At 32.1% G+C, this 16,861-nt stretch overlaps 2 protein-coding genes and 1 long non-coding RNA gene across 3 annotated transcripts in view; 2 read left to right on the top strand and 1 right to left on the bottom strand.

Annotated features, from left to right (window-relative positions):
• The window catches only part of LOC130814542 (early nodulin-93-like), a 1,922-nt gene extending 1,268 nt beyond the window's left edge, over positions 1 to 654 (bottom strand). The window contains exon 1 of the mRNA XM_057680641.1: positions 455 to 654. Within this exon, the coding sequence (XP_057536624.1) occupies positions 455 to 545 (91 nt within the window). The 5' untranslated portion in view covers positions 546 to 654. The remainder of the gene's footprint in view (positions 1 to 454) is intronic.
• A 6,394-nt stretch (positions 655 to 7,048) lies between these two features.
• LOC130814541 (protein At-4/1) lies at positions 7,049 to 11,038 on the top strand. The gene is made up of 2 exons (XM_057680640.1): positions 7,049 to 8,297; positions 10,039 to 11,038. The coding sequence occupies exon 1, from the start codon at positions 7,558 to 7,560 to the stop codon at positions 8,272 to 8,274; it is 717 nt and encodes a 238-aa protein (XP_057536623.1). The 5' UTR covers positions 7,049 to 7,557; the 3' UTR covers positions 8,275 to 8,297; positions 10,039 to 11,038.
• A 204-nt stretch (positions 11,039 to 11,242) lies between these two features.
• On the top strand, positions 11,243 to 15,560 carry LOC130814540 (uncharacterized). Its single transcript, XR_009042450.1, has 2 exons — positions 11,243 to 12,050; positions 12,324 to 15,560. It is a non-coding gene; the product is annotated as an uncharacterized LOC130814540 (long non-coding RNA).
• Positions 15,561 to 16,861: the final 1,301 nt, after the last annotated feature.

Raw genomic sequence — 16,861 nt, 5'->3', positions numbered from 1 at the left:
TAGAAAATTGAGTCCAAAAAAGTTTCTTAGTCAACAAATTAAAGTGGACAATTCTACTACTAACTTAGAAAAAATTATATAGTAATTATTATTGTATTATAATTTAAAACACCATAATTATATCTTGATCTTTGTTTTACTATTTTCCATAAATTTTCTCAACTTTTATACATATATGTAAAAAATTTAGTAAAATGAGAAAGATAAAGCTCAAGAGTATAACTTATTATATTGCTTTCGTGCTATATTTATCATTTATGGAGTTATAAAGAACTATAATTATTTTATTACATCACATACTAGGTCAAGAGAATGAAAGACATAAATTATAATTAAATCGAAAATGTTATTTGAAAAACAGTATTTACTGTAAGTAGGACAGGACTTGATTCTCATAAAACATTTTAATTTCTTTAAATGGAAAAAAAAAGTAGCTATGTGTAAGAATGCATACCATGAGCACAACGCTTAGCCATAGTTAGCCTTTGATCAAATGGGAGCAAGCTAGACCTTTCCAATGGTGATTGTGCAACATTCTTTGCCATATTAATTACTATGAAAATCTCAAAAAAGACAATCAATTATTAGAAATATGTTTTGATGGGTTTAAAAAATGTAATTGAGTAATATGTTTGATTTGAATGACCAGAAATGCGATATAGAAGTGTATAAATAGAAGTAATCAAGTAGGTGAGATTTAACGTTTGATGGTATTAGTATAAATCTAGGTCCAAAAATATTCACTGTATTCCCCTTGTTTTCCTTCTTTCATTTGGATTTCTGTTGCTGTTAGCCGATAGTACTTATTTTCTCTTTTTATTATAAAATAACGGATAAATGCCAATTGCCCATGGTATGGGAGAAAAGGGGTAGAGTGCTTCTCACATGCAATGTAAATGAGGACACCAAAGTCCCAAAACGCATCTGCTGTTGGTTTTTTTTTTTTTTTTCTTTTTTTAATATGTAGAGAATAGGGATGGCAATTCACTCCAAATTTGCTATTGATCCTTCCCGTTCCGAATTTGAGGAAACATATCAGACAAATCTGATTCAGAGAAAATCTGATACTTCGACCTGACTCAATCCGACATTCGATAATATAATAGTCAAGTTTCAAATGTCAAATTCAAGTAAAAAGTCTAAGCTCAATTTGTGTTTCATAGTAAGTCAAGTTCACAAATTTAAATATCAGTTAATAATATAATAGTCAAAGTTTCAAATGCAATATTATTGGATTTTTTTATTATTTTGATTTTACAGACAAACTTATCCAACTTTGATCATTAATGTGATAGTATAAAATAACATTGGATTTAAGCCTTATATTTCGAGTAGGAGTTGATTACATATTACTCTGGATTAGGTTGCTATGACAGTATCAAATTAAAATGATAGCACTAGTGGTAAAATTATTGGACCTCACCGTAGTAGAATTTTTCCAAACACTATTGATTATTGAAGTTTTAATGAGCCATCAAAGTAGTAGGCGAGTATTTTCATTAGTATGTACATTCAAGACATTAATAACTATTTATTTATTAATCTTATTATTTTTAATTTGTAGAAACTAAAACGAATACTCTTCAATACGCATCAATTTTTTAACATGGGGAAGCAGAAGCTATAGAAGAATGATAATGGGTATGTTTTATATTGTTTTATTTAAATTTATTTTTGGCTAATTACATCATTTATGCTTATATTACTTATAAACTTGTGTCGGAAACTATAAATGAATTGAATGATGTTGAGTATGAAGAATTGAAGACTTGATCATTTATGTAATTTTTCTTTTGTTAACAAAACTTTAGAGTTTTCTTTGCGAAGTTGAAGGAATAATTCCTTTAATTGTAATTGTAGGACTATTTTCCTTTTTAAGTTCAATCTGAAGGACATATTTTTTTAAGGACATATTTTCTTTATTAAGTTGTATTTGAAAGACTACTCTATTAATTTTTTATGTTTTTAAATCATTAGTACAATATTGATAAGAATGAAGCTTAATAATAATTCGAACTCTATAAAAGGTCCTAGAATTAAAGTTGAAGCAAAGTGGTAGTATGAATAATCTGACTTTGAATAAAGGTGAAATTAAAACAATAATTTAAGTTTTATATGGAACAAAGTCGGGGTGAATAATCCAAGTCGATTTCACATTGCCATCCCTTATGCAGAAGGCATAATACTTACAAGGAACCAAACAAATGGTAACAATATGATCGTTATAGGTGTATAGCGAATCATCGCAGGAATAATGGTAGCCACCTAGTCACAATTAACTACCAGATAAGTGGTATTAGGGATGATAAAATAGACGGACTTGTGTGATATGTTCTCCTTATATTCATACTCACTTAAAATGTTAATACCCATCACCTATTCACCACGCATGGTGGTAAAATTTTCATAACCACGCCTGCACACCTGGGTATGCATTCAAACCCATCCTCACTCACTATGGCTTATTGGGTATACCTCTTATGAGTCTGCCCACCTTATACCCATCTCACATTCACTCCAAGTTCGCGCTATATGTTCCATAAAATCGCAATTTTTTACAAATTTAATTATTTGGCTAAATTTTACTCCTGTTAAACATTCAATGTAACAAAATAAAATTATTATTCTTAATTTTTTGTCGATAATTTTAATAAAAATATCAAAAATCGATATAAATTAGTACTTTGTAGATTTGGAGCGGGAAGGTATGGGTGATGCAAGTGGATATGGGGCGAGTAAGAGCTCATACCCACTACCTACCCACTATCCTTGGCAGATAGGACTTTTCATACCTATATCCACCCACTATCCACCAAATTCATATCTATAATTACCCATACTGGGGAGGATGTGGAGCAAAACTTGTATAATTTTACAGTCTTCCATCCCTAGGTGGTACTAAATTATGTATCAAGTTGAACTCAATAACATACCCTCAAAATCCATTATTGAATCTATTTTCGGCACTTATTTTAGACAACATAAAACACTTCAACCACTAGGCCACAAAGCTATTTAGTGATTCTTCTTGTGAACTATATATGCATATAGACTAGTCATCATAAATACTATTAATTTTGAAGGCAAATGACAAATGACCAAACTATGAGAATCTTGTTATTTGAAATTATTTAATTGGATGAGAAATCTTATAGATAAAAATAGTTTCCTTATTCAAAAAATTATATATTTGAAGGTAGTTTAAATAAAGAATGTTTTAATATAATATATCATTATGCATGCCTAATTTAGAATATAACATTTGATTCCAAATGTTAGTATATGACTTTATGAAATTTGAAATATAATATTTATTATGTATGTATTATTTAAGTGTGAGCCTAATTAGCATAATTAAAAAGACTCTACATTAATATCTGTTGTACTTATATAAAAATTTATATATATTTTTTGATATGTATATAAGAATATATAATTGAACCAAATAAAAGAAAAATAAATTAAATTAATAATAATATGTTATTAATTAAGCTGGGAATGTATAAACAATTTTAAAAATAAAGTCTTTATAAATCAAAATAAATAGAAAATTTGATTCACATACAAAAATATTTGCATAATACTCAATTAATAGAAAATTATTTTTTTATCATAAAAAAATTATTACTTAATAAGATCTACTAAAATATTGATTATTCAATATTTAAAAAATGACTTTAAACACATAATCATCAAACTTCATAAACTCAAATTACAAGTCTTAAATTATCATGAATCACATTTGCGCATGAGTATTCATAATTGTTAAACTTTATAAAAAACCGTGTATTGCAAGAGTATTTTACTAGTAGCTTATACTTTAATAGTTCCTTCGTTTCATATTACTTGCTACATTTTTCATTTTTAGTAGTTTCAGTTTACTTGTTATATTTTTATTTTTAGCAATAAAACAATATAAATGTCTATTATACTAATTTTATTCTACTTTATACCTCATAAACTTTATATCTACAATTATTTAATCTTTATTTATTTTATTAATTTTTCTTCCAACTAAAATTAATAACTCCCACCATATTAATTTCTCTTTTCCAACTATTTTTTTTATTTCCTCAACAACTTTATAATCAATTCTCATCATTCCCATTTATTTAGCTAGAGATGCGTTTAGTTCCTAACTAAAACTCATCTGCAAATAATGCACCGTGTATTTGGCCTTAAACTTAATCTAAAGGTGTTCATGCGCGAGTAGTGGACCGGACTTGCTCATAAAACATTGCCCACAGACTCGATTTTGTAAAGCCCGTCTGCCATTGCGAATTTTTTTTTTGTCGCTAACTGCTATCTTACTTAGCGAGTGAGATCTGCAAATAAATTGACACATAAAAAATTTAAAATATAGCGTTCGGGAATTACTCATCCAAATATTAAAATTTTTTCGAAATTATTGTCACATTTTGCTCATTTTTCCAGCCGAATGACTTGAGCCTAAAAGGTAATATTCCCATTTAGTTCTTATCTCTATTTGATGAGTAGATATTTAAACTGAAAAGTATATTGCAATTACTTTTCTCCCACATTTTTATAACTTGAGTTTTTTTAACTTGAGAGTGTCCTTTATCTTTGTTTTCAGTTCCTTACTGATCAGTACGTAGAAGTTTAAATATTTATAAAAGAAATTTCACATGGTAGCATCCAACTTTCATGAAATGCTAGTGGTAGCACTTTTGTAAACGATTAATTAAACTTAAAATGGTAAATGAAACATTTGTGAGCATAAATTGGATGCTACCATGTGGAAAAATCTTACAAAATGGTGAACTAAACGGAAATTAACAAGAATATAACGGAAAATGCTACGACAGTTAGTGCATAAATTGTATGCTACCATGTAAAATATTCTTACAAAAGTGCTATCACTGGTGTTTCATGAAAGTTGGATGCTGCCATGTGGAATTCCCTCTTATAAAATATGGGGGTAGCCGAATTTACCCCCAGGCATTATTTATGTGTCGCTACCCGTTCTTTTAATTTAGCGGGCGGACATTATCCGTCCAAATATTAATTTTTTTAAAAAGATTATTGTTCAAGTTCGCTCATTTTTCAAACCTAGTGGGTCAAGCCTTGCGGGTAGCTCGCCCATGAACAACTATAGTACAAACGTACAATGCTATGTTGTGGAACTTTTTTTCAGGATTTGCTACCACAGTCGTTTCTTAAAACTATGTTACTACCATATAGAATATCTCTCATATTTAAAGCAAAAAAGAATTGAACTGATGGTTTGACACGTCCAACCCGAAAGTTGAACCACTAAAAATCTTGTAAGGAACTATTTAGAACCGCCTGAAAGTAGAACCAGAACCTAACGGTCTGAATCAAGTTCCAGTTTTTAGGAACCGGAATTGGATGAAATCGAAACCGGAACCAGCCCAATCCAGTCCGTGGCCATCACTAAGTGTAATATAGGTGTATTTGTATATTTTTGGTTTACTATTAATCATATCAATAATGTATTATTCGTATTAACATGTAATTATCATAGCATTAGTTGCTTTAGTATATTATTATTAGTCGTATTGTTATATTATTATTCATAGAAGTATCATATTAGATCTATTAACATAATATTAATCGTATTAGTATAATATTAGTCCATAGTCATATACTTCAATGAATATGCAATTTAAAAACTTATATACTCTAATGAATATATAAGCTCTCACTACATTCCTTTTTTCTTTTTTTTTTTTAAAAAAGGGTGTGTTTTGTAGGAGGGATTAGAAGGTGAGAATGGGATTAAAAATACCCAAAGGTAAAATCTCCAATATTTGGTTATGGGATTGGGATTAAATTTAAGATTGGAATATAGGATAAGCACTTAATCAATTTCCAACAATCTATTATCAAGGGAGTTGATATTAGATGGGTTGAAATTGGGGGAAAAATGTTAAAAGACGTTTATATAATTGTTATTCATAAATTTTACAAACTAAAATTAGATATTACAAATTTAAAATTATTTTTAGAAAGGATAAATTCGTAAATTTTTATTTTATTCTCAATCTCATCACCATCTAACAAACAAAAGATATTATAATTTTCAAACTATTCCTATTAATATATTAAACAAGGGATTGGGCTAGCTATATTTAAACAATTTCCAATCCCAATTCCACTTTTTATCCTTAAATTCCTGTTCCCACATCGGGTCGGTTTCTGACATGTATCATTTCGGTTTGATCTTATTTTGGATCGGTTATTTTTCGGACGCGTGTTACGGCAGGGTACACTCGGGTCGGGTTGGTTAGTCGCGGTTTGGTTGAAGATTAGTTACTCGAGCTATCGGGTTAGCATCGGTTCGATTTCGGTTGAAGTTTGTGTCGAGTGTCAATTGATCTCGGGTTGTCATCGATTAATAATTGGTTCGGTTTTATCGGGTACAAATCGGCTTGGGTATGTTTTTCAAGTACAATTTGGCTACGAATTACTAAATACAATCGATCGATTTAATATTAGATTAAGTTGTTAATCATTTTTTAATTGATGATAAAATTCCCTTTAGTTAAAGCAAAATAGTTAAAATGCAAATCAATTAGTGATTATTACGTTGTCATGTTTATTTGTTTGATTGTAAATTAAAATTAAAGTTTTATTATTTTTCAACTAATTTGATTGAAAATATTTAAATACATTGAACATTGATCATTAACTCTAAATATATGAAACCATGTATTTACAAAATTTGATTTATTAAAATATCTATCACTTTATTAAATTAACTAATAAGATGATTGAATATGAGTCGATCAAACTTTTATGTTAAAAATTGGTTCGGGTTTATAGTAGTTCGATAAAAAATTCGTTCGGGTTAAATCAATTTTAGTCGGATGGAGTTCGGTTTAGAGCATGATACGGGTCGAATATAACTCAAGTCGGTCGCTATTAGGTTTGGGTAATCTTAGTTAACATTTAAATGTCGATTATCAATCGGTTTGAGTAATGCCAGATTTGATAAAACTTAAAAAGAAACACATATCCTGATTGATTAAATTTTGGTTTCAGTTTGAATTTTAGACTTGGGTGATATTTAAACGGCTCTACAAACATCCCCCAAAGCTCTCACTACATTCACAACGTATAGTAACTTTTTTCTTCCTTTTCATCCAGAGCACCATAACCACTAAAATCCACACTAAACAATGCTCAGTGGGAAAATTGTTTTTTCTTTCACGTCGGAGCAATGAATATTAAGATCAACATTTTGTCAATTTACTATGATATAGCAGACAAATTGTTAAAATTCTCATACGCACCGATGAAAAACAGGTTAATATTTGTACATTGACTCAATATTGATATTTGATACATTAGCAATTGAATTGGCTAGCTAAAAAGTCATCCCCAAATTTTAGGGTTTTCATTTAGTAATGATATCCGGAAGAATTCGTTGATTCAAATTGATTGGATTTGTCAACTTGTTTGATTGCCCATCGTTGTTAGAATTTTGGTTTTGGTTCTTATCGACATTTGGTCGATTGCATTATGAATAGCAGCATATTCAATTGCCATTTGAAAAATTAAGAAGATAGAAAAATGGCGCTATTAAATGACGAAGAAATGGAGAACTTGCTTTGTCTCGCCGATCAAATCTCCAACGATTTCGAAATTGGAATCAACGAAATACAAACCCTAAAATCCAATTTCAATGCAGAAATCAATCGTCGCCAATCTCTCGAGCTTAAATGCTCTACTTTAAGCAGAGAAAATGAACGTTTGAAGGATTTCCACCTTGAAACCCTAAACAATCTGCTACTTCAACTACAAGAAAGAGGAAAATCTCACAATTTGAAAGAGGAATTACAGAAATTAACTCGCGAATCGTTCAGAAAGGATGAAGATCATCGGATTGCTATAGAATCACTTAACCAAAACCATGATGAGAAAATCAGGGTTTTGGAAGGTCAAATTAACGAGATTTTGAGTCAAAAAGGGTCCGATGAAGCTACAATATATCAGCTGCATCATGAATTGATATCATTGAGGAATCGATTGAAGGATGTTGAAGAGAAGTATCGAGGAGAGGTTGATGACTTGAGGGATTGTGTTATTGCTGAGCAAGAAGAGAAGAAGGAATTGAGTAAAAAAGTTAGGGAATTGGAGAAAGAATTGCTTGTTTCAAAGACAAAAATGGTTGATCGACAGTCATCATCTTCGGATAAGCAGTTGGATATGATGAAGCAGAAGATGATGAAATTGAGAAGAGAAAATGAAGTTCTAAGAAGACAGTTGATTGCTTCTAAAGAGAGCTAAGAAAGGAGAATAGTCTAATACAGGTGATACATTCATTCTTGTTATGGCTTTTTTAATTTTCGATATCATGTCATTTATCTTTACTTCCCTATGTGGGACCCTTTCCTAAATTCAGGTTCTTTGTGGGAATGCTTTGTGCATTGAGTTGCCTATGTCTTTTACTTTGTGTTGTTTGTGAAGTATCCTTAGATGTCGAACTCCATTAGATGGAGTAAATACTATTGAATTTCTTTAGTCTATCATGTATAAATTCTTGAACCATACAAAAAATTGTGACATATAAAATCAAACGATAATAGACTGTAATAAATTGAAGAGGATCATATACGTAGATGATCATTGAATAGGATTTTCGATTGTAGATTAGTATTTAATAGGATTGAACAAAGTAGAGTCGTTGTTAGCTACATTTCCAAATTGATTTGTTTAGTTTTATGTAGTCAACCTATATTGTTGGGATAAAGGCTTTGAGTCTTTGGCATTGATGTTATTAAAAATTTTGTATATTTTCTTATGTTTAGTTTCATTGTGTTGGGTTAAGAATCAAAATCAACCATGTTTCTTCGATAAACGTTCATTTTCGTGCGAGCCAAGATTTTTATTTCTTTGATTTTGAATAATAATAGACTATCGTGAAATGACTCATTAAATGATCATGTTCACATTTTATTTAGGTGGATTTAAGATCATATCTGCTATCAATTGTTAATTGGAATTTGGAAATAACACTTTTTCTTAAACGATTGTATGTTGCAAAGATCATTTAGGTGGAGTTTAGTTGAGAGTGACTCATAATAATATTGGGTTGGGTATTGAAATGCTGTTGTTTGTTCCTTTGATTTGATTAATTGAAGCACCATTTTATCTTTACAGAAAATTCTGATAATCGCAGTAAAGATCACCTGTCTGGATATTGAGACTTGCTTGAGTTACATATAATAATATTTATAGGCAAATGATTGATTCAACTTGGTCTAAAGCTCCGGTAAGGCAGTAATAATGTACCCCCTAACTGAATTTACTGTTGTTAGTGACATTTTTTCTCGTAACATATCATTGTCAGTGGTAAATGTATAAGATTGTGATTCGTGAGTTTTCCATGTATACAAGAAACAAGAAAAGGAAATGTGTCTGTACAGGATGATTGGAGCAAAACTATAAGATTCACTGTGTGGATTGTATTAGTAACTTTACTCTTTAGAGAAACATACATGACTCTTGACAGTCAGAATCTTGGTCAAGAAAACTTGATTGTAGTGAGGAAATAAAAATTATAATGATCTTGTTGAAGATTGTTTGTTGTGGCTAAAAAAAAAAGAAAAAGCCTTGATAATACTGGGGAAAGTAACAATGTTGAAAGGGGCTTAGTTGGTATTAGATAAAGAAATGGAGATCATTTCAAGCAGTAGTAGAAGATGACTGATCTAGGGGAAATAACAAGTACCCATTTACATTTGTTAATCAATTTAGGATTTTTGGCTTTAAATTTATTTAGGGTTTAAATCTAGACAATTTGCAATACTAAATTTAGTGCATTTGCATATCTGAACAGTTTGCAATACTGAATCTAGTGCTCAATTGATCTGTTGGCATTTGTTGTATTTGTAGCAGTGATCTGCAAGTGTGTGCAACTTGGTTTACTACTTGTTCTTTAATTTTAAATTGAATATGATTGAATTTATTTAAATTCTTTTCAATTTGTTTTGTTGATGGCTAATTGTGCTGGGTAATTAATCATAAAATATCTTATCTTCTTTTTCACAGATCCTATGTCCATCTTCTAAGGATATAATAATTAGAAGGAATAAAATCCAGGCCATTTATGCTGAGAACATTCAAGGTATGAGTGAACATACGCAAGCGCGATTGGGAAATACATGTTGAATGGCGTTGAATATGACATGTCTTGATCAGTAAACTTTGTAATTCGAGGTCGATTGCCCATCTCTTTCATCGGCAATTTTAGAAGAGCCAAAGAAAGCTCTCAGTAGCCTCATCTAGCATGCATAAAAAGCACAAGCCAATATGAAAATTGTGTTATGAAAATTCCTTGTCAACTGCATATGCTTTGTAATAGTCATAAGCGTCTTCTTCAACTTTAAATGGAATGCCAATTTTGAGATCATTATCAATATCTCGACTAGGAATTGTAGGAAGCACTTCTATTCACTACTATCAATTATTTCAGTCATCTAGAATTTTGGGATAAAATCAAAAAATAGAAAAGAGAAATTCCACATGTGGGAATTTTTTACTTTTCAACGTGGTAAAAATATATTTTTAAAATTTGCATAGTGACCCCGAGGTAGGGATGGTTATGGGGCGATTTTGAAGCGGGTCTAGTGAGACCTGAATTCGAACCCGTTAAATTTTAATGGTGCACCAAGTATGAAGAGGAGAATGATGGTTACAATTATTATTCAAATGTAGACCCAATTAGGCAATAAAGAACAGATTGCTTCTTGATCAGACTGTCTGAATTGGGCTGATTTCTAAGCAATATTTGATGACTGCCTATCCTTGGAATGAGACACTGATTTCCTAAGAAATACAAGGCCTAATCCTCACAAATCTCTCAATGATCAACCGTGATCTTGGAGAAGTATGAATCTCTTGAGGCTTGAATGCACACAGCCTTGCAAGATAGAAAACAGAAACACACTTTGCAAATTTGAATGAAATGATTGAATTATTATTAAAATGATGAATGAATGCTACAAATGGGAGGAGAGCCTTATTTATAGACTTGGCCACAATCCTCAACGGCTATAAAAGAAGAGCGCCTAATGTTTTATAATTTGACACATCATGTGTCAGAAAAAAAAAACAGATAAAACAGGAGTTTGTTGGGCCTTCTGTAGTTGTTGGTCTTCTGTTATTTTCTGTGGCTGCTGGGCCCTTGCTGGGCTTCTGTTGAGTCTTTATTTAGCATGTCTTCTCTAAGTACAAGACTATACGTGCTCCTATGTAAGCCATGTATGTTCATGCAATTGAACAATTGATCATTAATTTCAATTTCCATGTTTGCTTGGGCTGTACTGGATTGTTGATCAACTTCAGTGTTTGTGTCTTTGTTGTTGTTGTTTTTGATTATCACATTATTTGTATCCTGCTCACATATTGAGGGTTTTTTTGGTGCATTCCCTCCTTTAGCTCGAATTGTCCCCAATTCAGATGCATCATAGTAGGGTTTAAGGTCCCCTACTGAGGATCTAGACCTAGACCCAAACCCGTAATTATTTTTTGTGATCCAAATTCGACCCGAACCCGATGAATCTTTAAAATGAGATCCAAGCCTTTTAAAAAGTAATGGGTTTGGGGTGGGTCTAATAGGATTTTGGACCCGTGACCATCCCTACCTTGAGGCTGAGGCGGACCCACGGTAGGGCCTATAGGCACGTGCCTCTATGAGAATTTCTTATAAAAAATTAATTAAGTCACTGTCTACCGTCTCAACATTACTCATTTCAACCCCAAACCTTCTAACCTTGATCACTTTACTCATTCAGTCATTCTCCCCAACTTTATTCATTCTTACTGAATCTGCCCAACTTTAATCCTTCTCCCCAACTTCATTCATCAAAAACTTGTGCTTTCAACAATGGTGAAGATAATATTGTTAAAATAAATTATACTTTACTCATCAAAAACTTTATTCATTCTCCCCAAGTTTTTACTCATTTAAACCCTAAACCTGCCGACTGTCGTTTGTATAGGCTGCCACTTGCCGCCTGCCACCTGCCTCCTAGAGTTCGCCGCGTAATAGTCACCTTCAGGTACTTTCTTATTCCTCTTTTCCCACCATTTTCTTCATTTTACTGCCTTTTAAGTTTCGATTAATCTAATAAACCTTAAAAATGTTTTTAAAATTTAAAGCTTTGATTTTGAGTTGAAAAGTTTAGACTTTTTGAAGTTAAAAATTGAAAATCATGCAAATCCAATAGTGCTTTTATTTTATAGAGTTAAAGTTTTGATTTTTATTGAAAAACATTAGGAGCAGTTTAGCAAATAATTGAGAAACGGAAAATCATTTTTTATTTGTTTTCCAGAATTGGCCGAATATGATGCTTTCGATCCATCTTACGGGGTGTCAAAAGTCTTTATCAGCCTTAAGTTTGATCCATCTTACGGGGTGTCAAAAGTCTTTATCAGCCTTAAGTTTTCTCCAAACTTTTGGTTCCTAATTCTATCCATTATAGTGTTACCGCATGTTCATCTATTTTAGGTTTAAAAGCTTCTTTACGGGCCAATATTGGGTCTTATGTTGAAAACTTCTGGTTCTTTTATGAGCCTTAGATTTCTTATGAGGCTCTTTCCGCTTTATTTTTGAAGGAGGTGGAATGGATTTCCTTTTCTCCAGCAAAACTCGCGCCTTCTCATTGGAAGGCGAGTCTTCTAACCCCTCGGTCACTTTCCTCGAATTTTGTAAAAGAAGATTGTTAGAAAATTTCGAGAAATCAAAATAAACTTAAAATAAACATTAAAGTAACAAACCTTACGAAGGGTTGGATGCGATTTATCAGAAGTGACCCTCTTGTCCGCAGTATGGGCCATTCGCATAATGTTGATCTTCTTCATTAAGTCGGAGTGTTTTTCCCTTAATTGTTCCTTGGCAATTCCTATAAAATCACAGATTATGGTTCGACAATGATATGATATTTCGGGAAAATGAGGTAATAAATGACTTACGCTTATCAATCTTTAGATCGATTTTGAATGCTGAGAGAAGAAACACGTTGGTTAGAGTCTTTGTTGGTATCCAATTGAGTTGGACGTTAACTGGTTTCCTTTCAAGTTGAATGTCTATCCTAGCATACTCTATCAATATCGTCTCTTCTAATGTGCATTACGGGGTATTAATATTATTATTAAACTTCTTTTAACTCAAAAACAAGATCAAAAGAAGTCTTAATGTTCAAATTGCAAACTTGGTCCTACATTAAATCAACATTGATGCACGGCAGCCCCAAGCATTGGTATACCCTACATTAAACCACCACAATGAAAATGGGGAAAAATATTCAAAGTTTTAGAGGACTTCCATATTACGTGTGGTCCGAATTAAGTGAAAGTCAGACCCTCCTTTCAAGTCCAAACAGGTGAAATTAATGCTAATTTATTCAAGTATGAGAATGCACAAGATATGGGATTTGCGGAACATCGAAATGTCGCACCCCTCTTTTGGTCCCAAGATGAAAAATGAGGAAAAATATTCTAAGTAATTGGAGATTTGTGTAACATCTATGGTCCATGACTTATAACATTCATACCCTATTCTTAGCTCAAGGGTAGAAATTAGGGATAATCTTTTTAAGTGCTGAAAATATCCAAGTCATCTTATGTCTGTGTTATTTGAAAGTTGGCCCCTTATCCGGGACTCACCAAGTCAAACAAGTCGCATATGTCCATATTATGGAAGATGCAGACCAAACATAAGTTGATCCGAGCTATCAAAGACTCAATTTGTACCATTGAATCCGGGGTGTATGAAATTTGGAACTAATTTTAGGTCCAGTTAATGCAAAAAAGCTGAAGTCATGCGAGACATAGGATGCGACCTGTTATCTACAAGTTAGACCTCGTTTAGGGGATTTAACTAGTTTGTCTTCCATGACCATCCGAAACATATGATCCAGTCAGCATTCATATTATAGAAAATGATCCATAGGATCTGAAAGCCGGACCCTCTTTCTGATTTTTTAGTTTTTACATCGTATACTGTATCAATCCTTAGCAGGTATTATTTCCACATAAATAAAAGATGTTTTAAGTTAATTGGGTATTTTTTCCACATCATCTTTCCTGCCAGGGCTAAATGTTATAAGTAACATTTATTTATTTATTATTTATAGTAAAAATAACTAAAATACCTCGTTATCCTAATCCTTATCAGCTGCTACGTGGACTCAATAATCTGTCAATCGTAACTTATTCCTCAAGTAATCTCAATAAAACGCTAGATCCATTATGGCGGGCCAACCTGGACCAATACCCCTATGATGTCCATTACTCCTTATGTTAAATTACCAATTTAACCCGTTAGCTTTCCCTATAAATACTTCATAGTAGCTCATTTTACCCTAAGGATACATTTACCCATTGTTACTCTTCCAAGATATACAACCAATCTACATATTACAATTAATCAAATACATAATCAATTCCCTAGAATTCATCCTACAATCCATAAATCTTGTTCTTATTCAGTCATCATTCACTTCTTAATTTCTCTTTCCCGATCTGACTTGAGCGTGGGAAGAGCTTTCGGGGAAACCACCCGGGGAAGACTAACGTTGTATTGCAAGGTTTGAAGTCTTTTCTCACGCAAGATTTAAGCACTTCTAATATACCAACAATCATTCTATATAATTCTTCTTATTTAGGTATTTTAAGTGTCTTTTGCACGCCCTAGTTTCATCACTGAAAACATATTCCTAATATATAGAACCACTCCTTTGACTACTATTAAGTTACAATTCTTTTAGTGGGAGTGTCACAATGGGAAACTGTTATCCAAATGATAGGTTCTATAAGTCCAAGCATAGGAAAATGTTCCTCTTGATCCACTTAAAATTTTAAATACTCCTCCAAAATGGAGTTCAATTATACACCATTGCACTACCTTAAAAATTTTCTGCTGGGCTTTCTTATTTGATTCTAAGCATACTTGTCATTTTTTTTGGGTGTTCCTCAATTAAAGTGGAAGCATACCCCTTGCTCTTGTTTTAGCTAAAACAAAAAACAATTGAAATAGCGATGGCAAAATGGCGAGGGGAGAGGTTGGTCGCCACGAATAGGCGAGGGAAAGATTAGTCGCCAACTAAGAAAGAGATTTGGCGACGAGGGAATTGGTCGCTACTCAGTCGCCAAGGACAGTTTTTATTTTATTTTATTTTAAATACTTGGCGACGGGGTTTTTGGTCGCCATGTTGTCGTAGAAACGACAGTATTTTTATTTTTTTTTAAATACTCTGACGGGCTGCTGTGGTCGCCATTTGATCGCCAAAGGACAGTATTTTCCTTTTATTTTTATTTTAATTGTTGGCAACGAGGTCCGTGATCGCCATATCGTCGCTTTCTTTTTTGTTTTAATTTTTTTTTAAATATAAGCAAGCGACGGACAGATTGGAAGCTCTTTGGTCGCCACTTGTTTGAATTTGAAAAATGGCGATGGGTTTGTAATCGCCGTGTTGTCGCCATGTTTTGTATAAATAAGGCGCATAATTGTTATGCGTTGTATATTTCGGAAATTAAAAAATTAGAAGTGGTTAGTGATTTTCTTATCATGTAGCTTCTTTTTTATATTTACATGAGTTGTTCTTTTTGTTTTTATTATTTATATTTAATTTTTATTATCATTAATTTGATTTAATTTTATTATTTAATTAGTACATATTTTATTTCCTTTGTTACTTACATGATTTTTTTATATATTTTATTATTTTATATTTTATTTTTATTGTCATTAATTTGCTTTAATAATTGTTATTAGAATAATTATATTATTATCATATAATGTTATTTTCATGAATTGTTTTATATATTTTGATTGTCATTAACTTACTTTACTAATCAGTTGAATAATTATATTATTTTATTATATATAGGTGTTAAAAATGAATTTTAGGCAAGAAAGAAGTTGGATGTACAACCGACGAAAAAATGGAAAGTTTAGTTTAAGATTTATGAGAGGGTTGGAAGAGTTTTAAGATTTTGCTCGTACAAATAGCATGAGTTGTGAGATTAGATGTCCTTGTAAAAAGTGTAAAAATTGTTGATATAAAGAATCAGATGAAATAAGAGAACATCTAATGAGAAGGGGGTTTGTTGAAAATTATTATAAATGGGAATATCATCAAAACACAGAGATAGGAACAACATTTAATGTTGTAGCGGTAGTGGGAGAGCAATCGTCAAACAATCCAAATCCATACACACAGATGGTGCATGATGCAGTAGTTAGTGTATTTCCAGACACTTACCATCAATTTCTTCCGTCCCAGTATGATGTAGTGTCAGTAGATTATGAACCACCGGTACACATTGACGAATATCCAAACGTCAGTGTTGACAGTTCTTTGAAATGTTAAATTTTGTAAATAGTCCTTTATTTAAAGGTTGTAAAAATCACACCACGATGTCTATTATTGGTCGACTTACAAACCTGAAGACAGACCATCGTCTCACTGAGAGGTGTTACGACGATATTTGTGTAATTGTGAACGAAGTGTTACCAGAATAGTATACGATGGTAAACAACTTCTATGAAACGAAAAAACAAATAGCTGCCCTTGGATTACCCGTTGAGAAGATAGATTGTTGTCCTAATGGATGTATGATATATTGGGGGAATAATGCAAATGCAACTTGCTGTAATATTTGTGAAACTTCTAGACGGAGAAGAAACAGTAAAGGCGATAAGGTTTCGAGGAAACAATTTCATTATTTCCCCTGGGCCCCAGATTACAAAGATTGTATGCTTCAGAGGCAACAGCTAGGCATATGAGGTGGCATGCAGAGCACCGCACTAAAGATGGAGAGATGATACATCCGTCCGATGCTAAAGCGTGGTTGACATTTAACGACA

Source organism: Amaranthus tricolor, chromosome 6, assembly GCF_026212465.1.
Source record: "Amaranthus tricolor cultivar Red isolate AtriRed21 chromosome 6, ASM2621246v1, whole genome shotgun sequence".
In the NCBI taxonomy this organism is placed as follows: domain Eukaryota; kingdom Viridiplantae; phylum Streptophyta; class Magnoliopsida; order Caryophyllales; family Amaranthaceae; genus Amaranthus; species Amaranthus tricolor.
This window is presented reverse-complemented; position numbering and strand designations above follow the sequence as displayed.

Coding starts and splice junctions, on each gene's coding strand:
- LOC130814541 (XM_057680640.1), top strand. CDS start 7,558: ATGGCGCTATTAAATGACGAAGAAATGGAGAACTTGCTTTGTCTCGCC.